The sequence below is a fragment of the Melitaea cinxia genome, chromosome 12, assembly GCF_905220565.1.
Source record: "Melitaea cinxia chromosome 12, ilMelCinx1.1, whole genome shotgun sequence".
Classification (NCBI taxonomy): domain Eukaryota; kingdom Metazoa; phylum Arthropoda; class Insecta; order Lepidoptera; family Nymphalidae; genus Melitaea; species Melitaea cinxia.
Genome location: NC_059405.1, coordinates 15,818,028 through 15,836,079, shown reverse-complemented (window position 1 = coordinate 15,836,079; position 18,052 = coordinate 15,818,028). Strand labels below are relative to the sequence as shown.

At 37.3% G+C, this 18,052-nt stretch overlaps 2 protein-coding genes across 2 annotated transcripts in view; one reads left to right on the top strand and one right to left on the bottom strand.

Annotated features, from left to right (window-relative positions):
- The first annotated feature begins 635 nt into the window (after window positions 1–635).
- On the top strand, window positions 636–7,758 carry LOC123658288. The gene is made up of 3 exons (XM_045593725.1): window positions 636–757; window positions 919–2,183; window positions 7,737–7,758. The coding sequence occupies exons 2-3, from the start codon at window positions 1,231–1,233 to the stop codon at window positions 7,756–7,758; spliced, it is 975 nt and encodes a 324-aa protein (XP_045449681.1). The 5' UTR covers window positions 636–757; window positions 919–1,230.
- LOC123658287 overlaps window positions 7,578–18,052 on the bottom strand; it is a 53,462-nt gene continuing 42,987 nt past the window's right edge. The window contains exon 2 of the mRNA XM_045593724.1: window positions 7,578–7,793. Coding sequence (XP_045449680.1) covers window positions 7,790–7,793 — 4 coding nt within the window. The 3' untranslated portion in view covers window positions 7,578–7,789. The remainder of the gene's footprint in view (window positions 7,794–18,052) is intronic.

The window sequence follows — 18,052 nt, the reverse complement described above, 5'->3', positions numbered from 1 at the left end:
ACAAAATTGCCTCAAAATTATTTTGATTTAAGTAGCTTGGAGATACCCAAGAGTGTTACGTTAGCTGATGTCAATTTTAATGTCCCTTCTGAAATTTCTTTATTACTCGGCGCAGATTTGTACTTTAAGACCTTATTACATGGTCACATTTATTTAAATAATGGATTGGTGTTACAGAATACTCTATTCGGGTACATAGTGGGTGGCTCAATGCCATGTAATAATATAAAAAATGATACTACTTTAGTTATTAACCATGCGGTAGAAAATGAAGATAAGTTGAGTGACATAATGGAAAAGTTTTGGTTGTCTGAAAAAGTTCCTGAGGTGACTAATAAAGTAAATTGTGAATTTCAGAAAGCTGAACGTATCTTCAAAGATACTATGAGTTTAAAGAATTGCAGATTTTATGTAGATTTACCGCTAAAGACTTCGTTAAATATGTTGCATATTGGAGATACATTTACAGCTGCACTTCAGAGATTTTATTCATTAGAAAAGATGTTTCAAGCTCATCCTAGATATTTTAACCAATATAAATGTTTTATTGACGAGTACATATCTTTGGGACATGCTAAAATAGTAGATATAAATGATTATGATGTTTATAGTGACCCTGTTTATTTTCTGGCTCATCATGCAGTGCACAATGAGCATAGCAAGACAACCAAATTGCGGGTTGTGTTCAATGGGAGTCTGAAATCACAATGTAAAATATCACTTAATAATGTCATGTTAAATGGACCAATAGTTCAAAGTGAGTTATTTGATATACTAGTATTATTTAGAACTTATCGCTATACATTGATGTGTGATATTGAAAAAATGTTTAGGCAAATTTTCATTAATTCTATTCACACGCCTCTGCAAAATATTTTGTGGCGAGATAATCCACAGAAACCTATAATTTGTTTACAGTTGCAAACAGTTACCTATGGTTTGAAATCATCTACATACTTAGCTACAAGGTGTTTGTTGGAGCTTGCTTATATCTATAAAGACAGGTTTCCACTAGCTGCAGATGCTATAATTAGAAATACTTATGTAGATGATATAATATGTGGCGCTGACAACATAGATCAGCTTCGGAATCTGAAACAAGAGCTTATACAATTATTAAGCCTTGGCAGTTTTACACTACATAAATGGTGTTCAAATAATACACAAATTTTAGAAGATATACCATCAAATAGGAGGTATTTTGAGCATATTAATATTAATAAAGACAACATGATTAAAACTTTAGGATTAAAATATAATATACTTACCGATTCCTTCGTATTTTCATGTCCAGCGCAAGATTTAAAGTTACTTAAAACTAAAAGGGAAATTTTAAGTTTTATAGGTAAAATATATGATCCTTTGGGACTTATTGGCCCTATAATAGTTACAGCTAAATTGTTTATGCAAAGTTTATGGAGTTTAAAAATAAATTGGGATGAGGCTATACCCTCAAGCCTGCTAGATAAGTGGTATAAATTTGGTGAAAGTTTAGAGAAGATGAATCCCATCAATACTCAGCGTGGTATTGTTTTTGGTGATACTAATAATGTAGAGCTGCTCGGTTACTGTGATGCTTCATTTGATGCAATAGCATGCTGTCTCTATTTAAGAGTTTTTCATAGAGATGGTAGAGTTAGTGTAGCCTTACTGTGTTCTAAGTCTCGAGTAGCACCTTTAAAGAAAACACTCACAATTCCAAATTTAGAACTAAATAGTGCTCTTCTTCTCTCTCAATTAACACACAAAGTAAATAATACACTTAAGGCGCGTTTTCCTTTAAGAACGATTTTGCATTCAGATTCACAGATAGTTTTAGCTTGGTTAGGTAACAAGAACATAAAGAAAAATACTTATGTTTCAAGAAGAGTAAGAGAAATTACAGATTTAACTAAAGATTTTACCTGGACCTATGTCAAAGGTAAAGACAACCCTGCAGATTTGTTGTCGCGGGGAACTGCTCCACATAAATTGGAGGAGAGCTACATGTGGTTTCATGGACCACAGTACTTGTCTGATAAATACTATGAACATATTATGTATGATTATAAATCTTGTGTAGTGACGGATAGTATGCCGTGTGATACCCTTATAAATAGTGATAAATCAGTTAAAAAATTTTGTAATGTAGGACAGTTCGATTTAAGTGAGGATATATTCTATAGATATTCAAATTTTTATAAGTTAAGAGGAATTATTGCACTTATTTTAAGATTTAAAAACAACACACAGAATCCTAAAAATAAATTATGTGGTGCAATAACACCTAAAGAATTATGCACTTCTCAAGTTATGATTTTTCGACATATACAGGAAATACATTTTCATAATGAAATAAAATCACTTACATTAAATAAACCTGTAAAATCAAACTTAAGTAGCTTACACATTTTTCTTGATCATCAACAATTAATAAGAGTAGGAGGACGTTTAGATAATACACCAAACATTTCATATGATAAAAAGCATCCAATAGTTTTACCCAAGTCAGACCATGTTACACATACTCTTATAAATTCTGAACATTTAAGACTATTACATGCTGGAGCTAAGTTAGTTCTCAGTTCATTATCGCAGGCATATTGGATAGTAGGTGGTATTCGCGAAGTCAAAAAGGTACTCCATAGGTGTATTGGATGCTTCCAAATCAAGGCCGCAACTGCTAAACAGCTTATGGGTTCATTACCTGCAGAGAGAACTACTCCCGCTCGACCTTTTGAGGTAACCGGTGTTGACTTTTGTGGTCCATTTGAAATGAAAATAGCTAGAATTCGTAAACCATTAATTACAAAAGCATATATTGCCTTATTTGTTTGCTTTTCTACTAAAGCAATACACTTAGAATTAATCAGTGACCTTACCACTGAAACCTTTTTAGCATGTCTTCGAAGATTTATATCTAGACGAGGTGTACCTAATAGAATTTATTGTGATAATGCAAAGACATTTAAGGGTGCTTCCAATTATTTAACTGAACTGTATAATCTTTTAGCGTCTAAACATAATATGGACTCTGTACATCATTTTTGCTCTGATAAATTAATTAATTTTAAGTTCATACCTAGTTATGCCCCAGAGTTTGGTGGTTTATGGGAAGCTGGGGTAAAAAGCGTAAAGTATCATTTAAAAAGGGTTGTGGGTTTTGCCTGTTTAACCTTTGAAGAGCTTTATACTATTATTACTCAAATAGAAGCCATATTAAACTCTAGGCCCTTGCTCCCTATGAGTAGCGATATATCTGACTTAACATATTTGACTCCGGGACATTTCCTAATTGGGGCTCCTCTCACTAGTATACCAGAACCGAACCTTTCAGATATTAATATAAATAGACTTAAGTTTTGGCAAATTTGTACTAAAATTAAACAAGAATTTTGGAAATTGTGGAGCAATGACTATTTAACTCAACTACAAAATAGACCCAAGTGGAAATATAATTATGATAATTTAAAAGAGGGTGACTTGGTCATTGTGAAGCAGGTTAATGTGCCATCATTATATTGGCCCATGGGGCGCATTGTTAAAACATTTCCTGGCTCTGACCATAAGGTTAGAGTGGCTGAAGTAAAGATGGCAAATGGTAGAACCTATGTTCGCTCTTATCAAAAATTATGTCCGCTTCCTTTAGTTAACTAGTAGATTATTTATAGGCCAAAGTTTCTTATATCTTTGGAATGGTATAATATTGTTAAAATAATTTAGTTTTAATTTAAAGTTGCATTAGGTTTAAGATGTAAGACTATGTTTAATTTCTCATACATACACATTTTACACAATTTATATTCTCATACTAGTATAGTTTTGTTTTTTGTCAAGCTTGCCCCGCCAACTATGTTCAGTACATGAACATAAATTGTAAAATTATTGTAGAATTATAGTGAAAAATAGTGCATCATAGATAATAAAATTAGTTAATTAAATAAGTCTCAAAAAAGGTGTAATAATGGCAATAATTTATCTTTAATATTAAAGTTTTGTGTATGGCAATTTTCCTTTCTCTCTTCTCTCTTGGACGGCCATTGCGTTAACATATAAAAAATTGTGTGCATTAATTTAGAGTCAAAATAATAAAATAAAGTTATTGAGAAAATTAAAGTATGTTTCATTAACAGCGTTCAAAGATTATTCAAAACGTAATCACCAGATCTCGATGAAATTTAAACGGAATTATGTGACGAGTACCAGCTTTCATTTCAAAAAGAATTATTGAAAACGGTCCACCAAGTAAAAAGTAATGCGCTATAATACAACGTAGGTCGACGAAAAAATGGCCACGTATATACGCATTATTAGATACTAGCTATGATACCCGGCTTCGCTCGGGAGTTGATATGAGATTACGTAGTAATTGAAATAAAAAAATAAACTATGACGTAAAAAGTAAAAAAAATAAATATTGAAAACATTTTCTCATTATTTACACTACGTGTTTATAAACAACATTATTTTTAACCAACTTCCAAATGTATGTATGTTGCATCAGAAATTTTGACTGGGTGGACCGATTTCGACAAATTTTCTTTTAATCGAAAGGTGGTGTGTGCCAATTGGTCCCATTTAAATTTATTTGCGATTTAACAACTACTTTTCGAGCTATATCTAATAATGCGTTTTTACTTGACGCTTTTTTCGTCGACCTACGTTGTTATTATACCGCATAACTTTCTACTGGATGTACCGATTTTGATAATTCTTTTTTTTTTGTTGGAAAGGAGATATCCCAAGTTTAGTACCATGATAAGGAAACCAGGATCTGATGATGGGATCCTAGAGAAATCGAGGGAAACTCTTGAAAATCCGCAATAACTTTTTACTGGGTGTACCGATTTTGATAATTCTTTTTTGTTGGAAAGAAGATATCCCTAGTTTAGTACCATGATAAGGAAACCAGGATCTGATGATGGGATCCCAGAGAAATCGAGGGAACTTCTTGAAAATCCGCAATAACTTTTTATTAGGTGTACCGATTTTAATGATTTTTAATTTAATCGAAAGCCGATGATTATCATGTAGTCACATTTAAATTTCATCGAGATCTGATAACTACTTTTTGAGTAATCTTTGATAATGCGTTGTTACTTGACTATTTTTTCGTCGATCTGCGTTGTATTACTCGTCGATGTAATTGAAGTCGGTTTTTTTTTTTCGTTTGCGAGCAAACACAATTATTTAACCGCATATTTATGAAAAAAAATAACAAAAAAAAACAAATTTTAAGTTACAATTATAAAAAAAAATATATGTAAAAAGGTACTATAATAAAATTAATGTTAGTATCACACCAATTTACTAAATTAATTTCAGTAATCATAATTTAATATGATAATAAAAAGTAAGGTAAACGTTTTATGATAAAATAGGCCGTTTTGGAGCTTATTGTAAGCCTGTCATTCGCAGTCGGACCTGACAATAATGACTGTTGTAGCGGCAAACTGTTATACCATAATGTTACCCGTATCCTTCAAGGACGATTAAGGTCTCCTGGTAATCGTCACAAAACCTTTTCAACCGACTTCAAAAAAAAAGGTGCTCAATTCGAAGGATATTTATTTATTTTTTGTTTTTGGGTTGCCTCATAACTTTTTATTAGAATAACAGATTTTGATGATTCTTTTTTTATCGAAAGTTAGTGGTTTTCGTGTGGTACTATTTAACTTTGGTCTAAGGTAGGTTAGATAGTAGGTAATTAGGTAGGTAGGTCTGGGTCTAATGAGCATTTTTTGAGTAATTTCTCGTAATGAGTATTTACTTGACTATTTTTTCGTCCACCTACGTTGTATTTATTAATGATCAATATAGTTTAAATCAATTTTTTTCACACAATTTACGCAATGATATATACGAAAACCTTTCATATTTTATTTATTTCTCTTTATTATATAACAATAAGTAATTCTAATTCAGATCATAAAGTCTGTGTAATATGGAAGGTAAATATTCTTTAAAATATTACATCATGGATCTGTTTCACAGGTCGTTGACAAGCTTTATCTCTCACTAAGTTAGTGATAGATTTATCAGCAGGATCAAAGCATAGGATCATAGGTCGCGAAGAAGTGTACTTTGATCCTGACAAGGAAAAAATAAATAATCATCATTACAGCCTTTACAGTATAGGCCAGACATAGGCCTCCACAAGTTTACGCCAAAAATAGCGTGAACTCATGTGTTTTGCCCATAGTCACCACGCTGGGCAGGCGGGTTGGTGACCGCAGGGCTGGCTTTGAGGCACCGAAGACGCTGCTGCCCGTCTTCGGCCTGTATATTTCAAAGCCAGCAGTTGGATGGTTATCCCGCTATCGGTCGGCTTTTCAAGTTCCAAGGTGGTAGCGGAACTATGTTATCCCTTACTCGCCTCTTACGACACCCACGGGAAGAGAGGGGGTGGCTATATTCTTTAGTACCGTAGCCACACAGTACAGTACCGTAGCCACACAGTGCAGTACCGTAGCCACACAGTACAGTACCGTAGCCACACAGTACCACACAGTATCACGAAATCTCAAAAACCGCTGGATGCATAAAGAGGAGGTAGTTCATAGTTAGTAGACGTCCGCTAAGAACGGGATCCGCTAAGAATAGGGAAAGAGGCCCAGCAGTGGGATATTAAAGGCCGAAGCGTAAAGGGGTCTAAGGGCTCTCACAAGTTTGTATGAAAGTCCTTCATTTATGCTACAAGCTTAAAATTTGGCAGGGAGATAGTTTATATATAAGCGTTTTATTGTCAACGACCTCGACCTTACAGAAGATCACAGCAAAATAATACTGTTTTCAAGCAGTATTGTGTTCCTGTTGGTAAGTAAGGTGACCAGAGCTCTTGGGGGGATTGGGGATTGGGTCGGCAACGCGCTAGCGATGCTTCTGGTGTTGCAGGTGTCTATAAGCTACGGTAATCGCTTACCATCAGGTGAGCCGTAAGCTTGTTTGCCGACCTAGTGACATAAAAAAAAAAACAAAGAAAACGACCCCAATTCGATTTTCTCTTGTCGGGGGTCCGAAACCCACACAATACACAAGCACATACGCCCAGACCACTACAAACATTTGTATGGCATATGCAAGTATTTGTCATGAGTGGGGTCGAACCCGCACAAGCGCAACTATATATAAACTGTTATCTGTTAGATCCTTTTCTACATACGAGTAACATATCGAAAAGCAACTTCGGTTTACATTTACGTATTTAATTCTAGTAATTTTAAAATAATTAACAAGCCTTGACAAATAACTCGGGAACAGATAAAACACAATTTTACAAAACAGTTAGTAATTTATTGCCATTATGTACCTAAAGCGTATTCATTTGTTAGGAACGAAGTATTTACACTAACTATTCATTGCATTATATACCATGTACATATAAATTATACTTTTACTATTTTTTACTATAATAATAAAAGGGTGACTGATCTAATCGGGTCATTGGTGTCGCAGGACCGATGGGCGATGGAGCGGACGTGTCATGGAGATGTCGTGTGGGGACCGCATGGCAAACGCAGTGTGGGACGTCCTCCGACCCGGCGCTGGACCGACCATCTACGTATGATTGCCGTCAATTTTGATTGAAGATTGAAGTCAAATTTGTTTTTTTTTGCAGCGAATTATGCCAAACCTACGTCGTGTTTATAATAATAACATATATTTTAAATTACTCTAAAAATATATCTAAGCCAATCAAAACTCCTCTTGAAAGGGTTAAATTTAATGATAAATTATATCAAATTAATTTTTTCCAGCTTACCTCTTTGTAAATCTTGAATTTATTTCATTCGTAATACAATTCCTGTACTTACCTGAAAATAAAATAAATAACTTATAATAATGATAATAATAATTAAAAAACACTTTCTTACCATACAGTAAATACAGACAAAAACAAAAAAAAAACAATTAAATTGGATATTTTTAATTTATGATAAAAATTGGCGGTTGTTAGTTATTTTTTAGAATATTTTGATACCACAAACTACCACTTAACTAACAATACGTTATTTTTATATAAACAGTCCAAAAATTACTAAGTAATAAAAAAAATTAAGCATAAAACAAAATATAGCAGGTCATAATTTCATCTTGAATAATTCAAAGCAGTAAAGGTCGAAATCGATCTGGAATTCTGTAGAACATTCATTTGATTCCAGTATCGAGTTGAAACGTTTGTAGCCTTCAATTACAGCGCCATTCATTTTGAAATTCAATCGAAAATATGAACGGACACGGAACGTCGACAAAACTGACTTAAAACTTTGAAAAGAGCAAAAGTTTACAATAGATAGTGTTAAAAAATAAGGTTTGACAGCTTTATGCTTTATGGTGTAAATATTAATAGAATATTTGCATAGAATATAATTAATTCAAAGGTCACAAATAACATATACGGATAAGGGTCTAGAAGTTTCTTTACATCAGGACAGGAGTCGTGTAGCCTTATTGTCACTTACAAGTTATTATTTTTACAATTAAAAAAAAAAACGAGTGTGCTTTTGACTAAACGAATGAAGATAAATAAAAAATGGGTTTCGATTTCAATATCAATAATAGTTTAAAACTCCAAAAATTAAATAAAAATATCTTTAATACAGTAAAGGATTGAACTGTCTTAAAAACAGATTTAAAGATTAATTTTGTGCAAAAGACAGCTTTGAAATTTAATAAATTAAAGGTTTTTTTTTTTTAATTTTTTATTTATTCTATTTCTATTTTTCCACCAACCCGCATTGAAGCAGCGTGATCCTTCTCCTAAACGGGGAAAGATGCCTATGCCCAGCTGTGGGATATTACAGGCTGAAGCGAAGTGAATGCTATTTTTCATATTTTCTATCTGTAGGTATGTATATGTACCATTCGTTATACCGACTTGCCCGAACTTGCTGCTTTTTACTGATGTTTTCTTTTTTAATAATCGCTTGACAGGTTTCTCGGTCTGGTATTCTCAGCAAATCCTTTCATTTGACATCCATACTGAAGAAAAGTATAAAAAACATAGTACGCCATCTTTACAAGCCATACCCGATTTAAAGAAATGTGACTTTGTGAAACACTTGTTTTTCAAGTTAGTCTTTTTTTAATTTTTTGTGAAAGATTGTATTAAAAATAATTTTAACTGACTTCGCAGTGAAGAAGGACAGTTAAATTTGCGGTCTATGTTGTTATATTAATGGTAGCAAAAATGCTAATATTTCTAAATTGTATCAGATTGAAAATTCTCTGGCCAAAAAATAACCACCTTCTTGTCTCCAGTGATGACTTATGACATGACGTGACATGACATGATTTCTCAACAACCCCAACGCAAGAACCCTTAAGGAAATCGAAGTCAGACGAAAAATAAATGAGGTATAACCATACAAAAATAAATTCTGAGTTAGGGTCCAACCCATAATAATTATATAAACACAAATATAATTTTTCAACGAGAATAGAACCCACGATAGCAAACTTTAATGGATAGAAGACCAGAAGAACTACACCAGATGGGTCACCATTAGGCCCTAATCAAAATATTACACAGATATTAATAACACTTAAATATATTTATAAAGAAAATAAGATAGCAAATGCAGCTGAAACGTCCCAACGGTCATTAAGATAAGGCGAGTGCTTGGGAACGGAAGGGTCGTCGTGTCGTTCCCGTGTCCACCGTTTATTTCACACGGATGAGTAGGTTATCAATAAATTTTATATAATGCTAGTTAAGATAGTTTCAAATTGTTTACACTTCAACGAACTGAAAGTTTATATCATTACAATCATCAATCATTACAGCCTATACAGTCCACTGCTGGACACAGGCCTCCACAAGTTCACGCCAAAAATAACGTGAACTCATGTGTTTTGCCCATAGTCACCACGCTGGGCAGGCGGGTTGGTGACCGCAGTACTGGCTTTGTCGCACCGAAGACGCTGCTGCCCGTCTTCGGCCTGTGTATTTCAAAGCCAGCAGTTGGATAGTTATCCCGCCATCGGCATCGGTCGGCTTCTCAAGTTCCAAGGTGGTTGTGGTATCTTGTTATCCCTTAGTCGCCTCTTACGACACCTACGGGAAGAGAGGGGGTGGCTAAATTCTTTAGTGCCGTAGCCACACAGCAAAGTTTATATGTTAAGTGTTAAATAATATCACGCAAGTTACGGTTTACGGACGATAGTTTAACGTGACAACGTCATAACAAAACATCTCCTCGGAGGCATAGGCCAATCGAGTGGAAGAGAGGTTGAGTGGAAGAGAGATAGATGCGGCGCAAGAGTACAATGAGCGTTACCGGACAATGAGCGTAACAGGACAGTAAATTATCCCTTTTCTGTCACGTTGTCACGTCATAAATACATAAATAAACGCCTCATCTCTTTAATTAAAATGTATAAAAAACTGATGAGTGGAAACTATGATTAGATACAACGGAAAAAAATGAGAGCACCAGTAAAAATTTAAGATTGGCAAACACTTTAAATGGATATTATTAACAAGAATATTTTAGAATTAATATACTCGTATTAGAATATACGTTTAATGTTAAATTAATCAAAATGATGAAATAATAATAAGAAGTATGTAAAATAACACTTCACACTTTGAACAAGATTTTTTTAATCAAATCATAAGAAGTTTGATTAGGAAGTTTAGAAAAATAATTGAAGCACCAGTAGGTTATTCAATTTAGCAAGTTTTGAAAATAAATCCGATTGTGCTTTAGACCACACGACTGAAGAAAAAATTCTTTAGCTTCAACAGCAATTTACAAAACGTTACCCTCTCTCTTTCCTTACAATAATTATGGTAAAATAAAAAACGAGTGTGCTTTAGACTAAAAAAATAATACTTCTTAGCAACTAACTTATATCTCCCTCTCAAATTTCGTTCGCCTTACCCGATCACGCTTTTCGTAACGCCCTCGTCACCCTTTCACCACCTTACTTCCCAAGTCAAGCGTTCATAAAGTTGTACTTCAAAAATCAGCATTACTCGCTTAATTTATTAAATCTGCTCTCTGCTCTCCAGAACCCCTGCTCTGCTCTTAAAAACAAAAGCACCCCGACGCTTACACCTTGAACAATGACAATTAAGAGACGATAGTTGGAAGAGTTAACTATAATAACAATGAAACACCCTTACTTTACCACTAGTTGAGAAAACAAACCCTCTCAGGCAAATTTGAACTTTATCACAGAGCACTAAGGATTATCGAAGTCAAGTTTTTGGATCAAAGTATTAACATTTGAGCCTTAAAAACACAGAGTTAAGGACTGACAATATACTCTAAAATTGTTACGTGATTATAGTACTTATTATAATAGTTCAAGGTCTATTATTACTTGCAGTATAGACATTACGTTTTGAGTGAATCGCAAATCGCTATATCTCTTATTATGATCGTAGTAGAGTTCATTTTATAAGTATCGCTATGTGCTAACAATGTAACAAGGGTGAGATCCTTGGTGAGCTTAACGGGGTAATTCTCGGTAGCGTTAACAGAAAATTGATATCTTTATTTTTATGAGGAATGAGAATGAGTTGCTTTGAAAATTTTGAGACAAATTTAACAGAATCAGAAGAATAGAAAGAATGTCTCCATATGAGAAAGGGTTCTATGTTAATCTGCCACGTTTTACTGAGCATTGATTAATTGTCCTCCATCAAGAGTACAGGAAAGAAACTCAAGAACATCAGATCAAAAACTAATGTGTTTCCTGCTCAAAATATGAAGCAGCCTGCCTGGGGAGTACCTCAACCTTACAGGAGATCACAGCTAAATAATACTGTTTTTAAACAGTTGTGGCGACATCTATCGCGCGAAATACGAACGACTACAAACTACGTAATTAGAGAAAAACTGACGTATGCTACATCGCGCTATCAGAGTTTTCAAAGTAAATAAGTATATATATAAGATCCCGACAACAACCGTTGGGGCGCAGTAGCCCGCCAGACTCAACCTCCGTCTGGTCGGAGGATCCTCCCTTTGCGATGGCGGACGAGGGACTCAACACCTTGTTCACACGCATCGCCAATCACAGCATCGAGCATGAACATCGGCGCAACCTTCATCGTCATCATCACTTCCTCAAGCTTTCGAGCAGCGAGTAGCATCCAGCATCTACGGCTTCAGCCAGCCAGTATTTACGGCTACTACGGGTATCCTGACTACCAGCATGCAGCGGACGCGCATTCCTGGTCATCGCCTACAGCCTTCTCAGCGACTTTGGCATAGACACTGCACTTCGGCCGGTCAGCAAGCAGAGACGCACTTCTCTCCTGGTCGACGCAGCAGCCAGCCACTACGCAGCACTGCACAACTCCGACTCACTGGAGCATATGCAGCATCACCGCAGACAGTTCCGACTCACCGTGAACTATGCGGCATCTGGTTCCGACTCACTGGAACACTCCACTGGCCCGGCAAGCATCACAAGATGAATGGACGACTTAACCTACTATCGACCTCCGGTCTCGGAGGGGAGTGATGTGGCGACATCTATCGCGCGAAATACGAACGACTACAAACTACGTAATTAGAGAAAAACTGACGTATGCTACATCGCGCTATCAGAGTTTTCAAAGTAAATAAGTATATATACAAGATCCCGACAACAACCGTTAGGGCGCAGTAGCCCACCAGACTCAACCTCCGTCTGGTCGGAGGATCCTCCCTTTGCGATGGCGGACGAGGGACTCAACACCTTGTTCCTCTGCATTCCCAAACAGTGTTGTGTTCCTGTAGGTGAGTAAGGTGACCAGAGCTACCGGGGGGAACTGGGAATAGGGCAAGCAAAGCCCTTGTGGTGCTTCTGGTGTTGTAGACATTTATAAGCTACGATAATCGCTGACCATCAGGTGAACCGTACGCTTTTTTGCCAAGCTAATTATGTAAAAAAAAAAACAACTTACGAAGGTTTTATCAAGACGTCTCTCCTAAAAACAAAACCATTAAAAAAAATCAAACAACGTTGAAATAACCAGTCTAAATTAGAACTCCCTAATTGACAATGATAGTCATTGCTTTTGTATTAGAAGTTTGGCAATGGTAAAAAACATATGGTCCGTGTGGTGGTAAGTGTTCACCGTAGCCTACGGTAGCCTGCAACGTCAAGGTCGTCAGAAGCACGTTGTCGACCCTACCACCTCTTTCAACACAGCTCATCCCGGCAGTTCTGGCTATCCAACTTACCATAAAAACAAGCCTACTTGAAAGCGGTACTATTGCCTGTCATCATCTGTAAGGTTGGTGAACTTCCCAAGTCGAACCATACCAGATTTGATCATGATTCCTTTTGATTTCCTGCTGACAACTTCAGTAATTCAATTATAAAGTTTAATTAAAATTATCATAAATTCACAACTTCGTTGTTTTGTCATCGCTCCACCCCTCACACATCTTCATACATCTCCATAGACTTATAATGGTGTCTGCTCCGAGTGTTGCCAGCAATTTGTTTTCGACTACCCGTCTGTCAAATACATTGACAGGCTGAATTTAGATACGTGTAATAAAACTGTAATATCATACACGTTTCTAAAATGTATGTAAAAAGTAGATTATTTCAATTCCCTATTTTTATCAATATTTGTGTTTCGTCGTGTAGAGTTAGCTAGGGTATTGAAGACAACGTAATGTGTGAACAGAATAATTGTGTTCGCTCGCAAACGTAAAAAACCGGACTTAAATTACATCGACAAGTAATACAACGTAGGAAAAAAAATAGTCATGAAAATATAATAGAAGATCCGAACGAAAGACGTGCTTCAACCCTTTTGCATAATGGATGATAATTATTTTATATTTCACGCTTCAGCCTGTAATATCCCACTACTGGGCATAGGCCTCTTTCCCCATGTAGAAGAAGGATCACAGCTTAATCCACCACGCTGCTCCAATGCGGGTTACCGGATATATTCCCTACTATGAGTAACGATCGCTATCAGGTGTACATGATAACAACCGGGACCGACGGCTTAACGTGCCCTCCGAGGCACGGTGGGGAGACCCCACAAGGACTGCATAAACACCCAGACCATGGCAAACACCTGTATGGCCAATACAATTTTTTATCATGTGCGGGGATCGAACCCGCAACCGCCAGCGCAACAGGCAGAATCCATTGTTGTGACTGTTGCGCCAACGCGGCGTATATTTATTTTAGTATATTAGAAAAATAATCACGCAAGGGTTGACTAAAAATTCCTGGTCAGGATATATTTAATTCAAAATCGAAATATATATATATATATATATATATATATATATATATATTTAAAGATGCACCAACGAGTTTGAAGAATAAATTGAATACCTACCGAACGTATAAAGCCTTTAGAAAATGAGAACATTAGGTTAGCTATTATTTCCTTGGCATAAGTACTGGGTGGCAAGTATAAACAAGTATATAATATATATATTGTTAGAAACTTTCCCACGACCCGGCTCCTCTACTCAGTGACGTCGTGCAACGGAGCGCGGAGGGCGGGACAACAACGCCGCGTGCGCCACGTCACATCATGCGGTGGCATCGCTCTCTTTGCTTCGAGCTCGCGGCAGCGACGGACGTACTCTCTAGTGCTAATAAGACGCGTACTTGTACTTGTGTTGTTAAACATTTAGTTGATGTAAATGAATAAATCTTGTAAGGTTACTCCGTGTCTTATTCGTTTCTTTAAAATAAAATTCTCTTTCACTTCTGATTTCTAAGATCAGAAGTGGGATAGATACACGCGCGTTTCGACCGTTCGCCATTGTTATAAATCAACAATAGTGATTGTGTAACATTTCTTTTCTTCTTTCATACGAAAAAAAAACCTCATGTTGCTCGTTATAATTATGTGTGTCGAGTGTAGTATTTTGTTTAAAATCAACAATAGTGATTGCGTAATATTTTTTGTTTTATTAGAAAAAAAAAAGCTTTGTGTTCGTTGCGATTTTTGTGTCAAGTGTGGTATTCAGCTATTTAGTTAGAAATGTCTGATCGTGAGTCTGGGTCTACGGGTTGACACACTCCGTCTGAAGAACGATATAAAAAGCAGAATTCTTGTAGACGTCGTGGTTATTTACGCAGTAGTAATAACGACCGTTTGGATAGACAAACTCGTTCCTGTCACAATCGTAGTAAATCTCCCTGTGAAAGTACGAGGGATAGGCGCCGCGATAGTTCGTATGGCCGTCGCGATAGTGTACGACGTGATGATCCTTTTAATCGAATACTCGAGTGGTTAAATGCACTAGAGAGTAGGCTGCCTATTACGGCGCCATTGACGTCAAGTCCGATACCGCATCCCAGCGCCGGGGCGTGCATCTCAACTTTCGCACCAGGAAACAACGAGGTCTCTGTTGACGATGCGGAGTCGCACGCGACAGGTCAAGCGTCCGAGGCGCTTCGCGACGACAGCGCAGGGACAGCGAACAAGATTTATCATTGCAGCATTACTATATATCGAACTTTGACCCCAGTGTTCATGATTCTGACCTGTGGTGCGCAGAACTAGATCGCGCTCGGAAATTAAATAACTGGGACTATCGGGAACGTCTGGGATGCATAGGCATATTGCTTACGTGGTGATGCTAAATGCTAATGCATGGCTGGATGGCTGGACTGCACGTATACGAATTTTTAAACTGAATTTCGATTGTTGTGGCCATGTGCGGTGAATTAAAAACTGCTTCAGTGATCGGAGGCATTTCTGATCTTCAGATTAAAGCCGTGTCAACGAACGCTAGGTTACAGTTAAATAATATGGTCGAATTTCTGTCGGTATATGTAAAACCTAAGAACGCGCCTTCAGCGAATAATCCTGTTCGTTCGTCAAGCGATAGTAGTACGTTAAATCCACGTAAACGTGATGCTATTAGGTACGATTGATTGTCATGCTACAGACGTGGAAAAATAGGTGTAACGCCGTAACGATTTCCGAATCGGTGGTAGCTTTACTTTTAAAAATAATAATCACTTTAAAATTTTAATTGGTAAAATGACGATTCGATAGTGCTTTAGAAGGTTATTTGAATAAAGTTTTTTCGATAGACAGTGGTTTGGTACCTAATCCGAGTTTCAATATCAATCATTAGGAATGCTTTTTTTAAATCAACTGAGATAGTATTGAACGTAACATAAGTCAAGGTCAGGTATGACCGAGCGAACAAAAGACGAAGCTTTTGTTGAGATTCCTCTTGAGTTAATACTTTCGTAATAAAAGCATTGCACTCATTTTGAAAAGAAAAATTAACTCAGATGTGTTGTAATCAAACGAAACTGTAACTGATGCTTTTATTTAAAAACGTGAGCTCTCTGTTTGGTTACTCCCATACGAATTGTAGTAAACATCGACACTTGTTTTAGAGTCCAGAATTTTGAGATTAAGTTTTATTTTGTGCACCACATTGCAACACGTAATATCTGATATTGGACCAATAAAAAAATAAATTAGTTGAGCGATACTGCTGGACAATATAAAATAGTGCTACATACTATTACCACCGACATGAGATGTGGTTTGGAGCTTAGCCTAAACATGACTACGCACGATTAGATGTTTGTTGCCTATTTTTAAATGTTACAGCTGTGACCACTAGCGACCAACTTCACGTGTAACATAGCGTGGCCAGAGGTGCGAAGAGTGTGTGCTGCCTGCATGAGCTACGTTGAGTACTGCTGCGCGTGACATACTCAGCTGAGCATCGCACCGTACAGCCTGCTGATGAGCGGTGAATTGCTTGGCCTGTGCTGCATTGCTGGGCCTGTGCTGCAGTGCTGGGCAGAGAAGAGTGAGCTGCGTGTGACGCTTCGCAGAGGGATAAATATTGTAGCCCCGACATTGTGGCTATAGTTTGCCCCGACATTATGGCAATTGTTCGCCCCGACATTGTGGCGTTTGATAGCCCCGACATTGTGGCTATAGTTTGCCCCGACCTTGTGGCAATTGTTCGCCCCGACATTGTGGCGTTTGATAGCCCCGACATTGTGGCTATAGTTTGCCCCGACCTTGTGGCAATTGTTCGCCCCGACATTGTGGCGTTTGTAAGCCCCGACATTGTGGCTGTAGTTTGCCCCGACATTGTGGCAATTGTTCGCCCCGACATTGTGGCGTTTGTAAGCCCCGACATTGTGGCTGTAGTTTGCCCCGACATTGTGGCAATTGTTCGCCCCGACATTGTGGCTGTAGTTTGCCCCGACATTGTGGCAATTGTTCGCCCCGACATTGTGGCGTTTGTTAGCCCCGACATTGTGGCTGTAGTTTGCCCCGACATTATGGCAATTGTTCGCCCCGACATTGTGGCGTTTGTTAGCCCCGACATTGTGGCTGTAGTCTGCCCCGACAGTGTGGCAATTGTTCACCCCGACATTGTGGTGTTTGTTAGCCCCGACATTGTGACTATAGTTTGTGAATACGAGTTGTAGCTACCTATTTTAATCTGATCACTTGAAATGCACAGTTGTGATCATTTTACAATGGGTGGTTGTCAACGACAACAAAGTATGAAACAACAACCAAAAGATTTCTTTTGCTTTAGATGACGGTGATTTGACTCGGGTAAAAGTAAGATCAAGCCCGAGGAACTCCTGATGAAGAGGCGCAGAGCCAAGCCGAGGGGAATCAAGCTGACGAGGACGTTCAGCTGTCAGGAGAGGCCGTGTTAGAAACTTTCCCACGACCCGGCTCCTCTACTCAGTGACGTCGTGCAACGGAGCGCGGAGGGCGGGACAACAACGCCGCGTGCGCCACGTCACATCATGCGGTGGCATCGCTCTCTTTGCTTCGAGCTCGCGGCAGCGACGGACGTACTCTCTAGTGCTAATAAGACGCGTACTTGTACTTGTGTTGTTAAACATTTAGTTGATGTAAATGAATAAATCTTGTAAGGTTACTCCGTGTCTTATTCGTTTCTTTAAAATAAAATTCTCTTTCACTTCTGATTTCTAAGAATATATATATTGTTGTGATAACTAATTGAGTGTTTTATGTGAGCTCATTGTAAGACTTTATGAAATATGAGTACTTTTATTAACTACAATAGCTATTGCCACAAGTGTACCATCAATGGTGTTTACGATGGGAGCTTACGTCTAC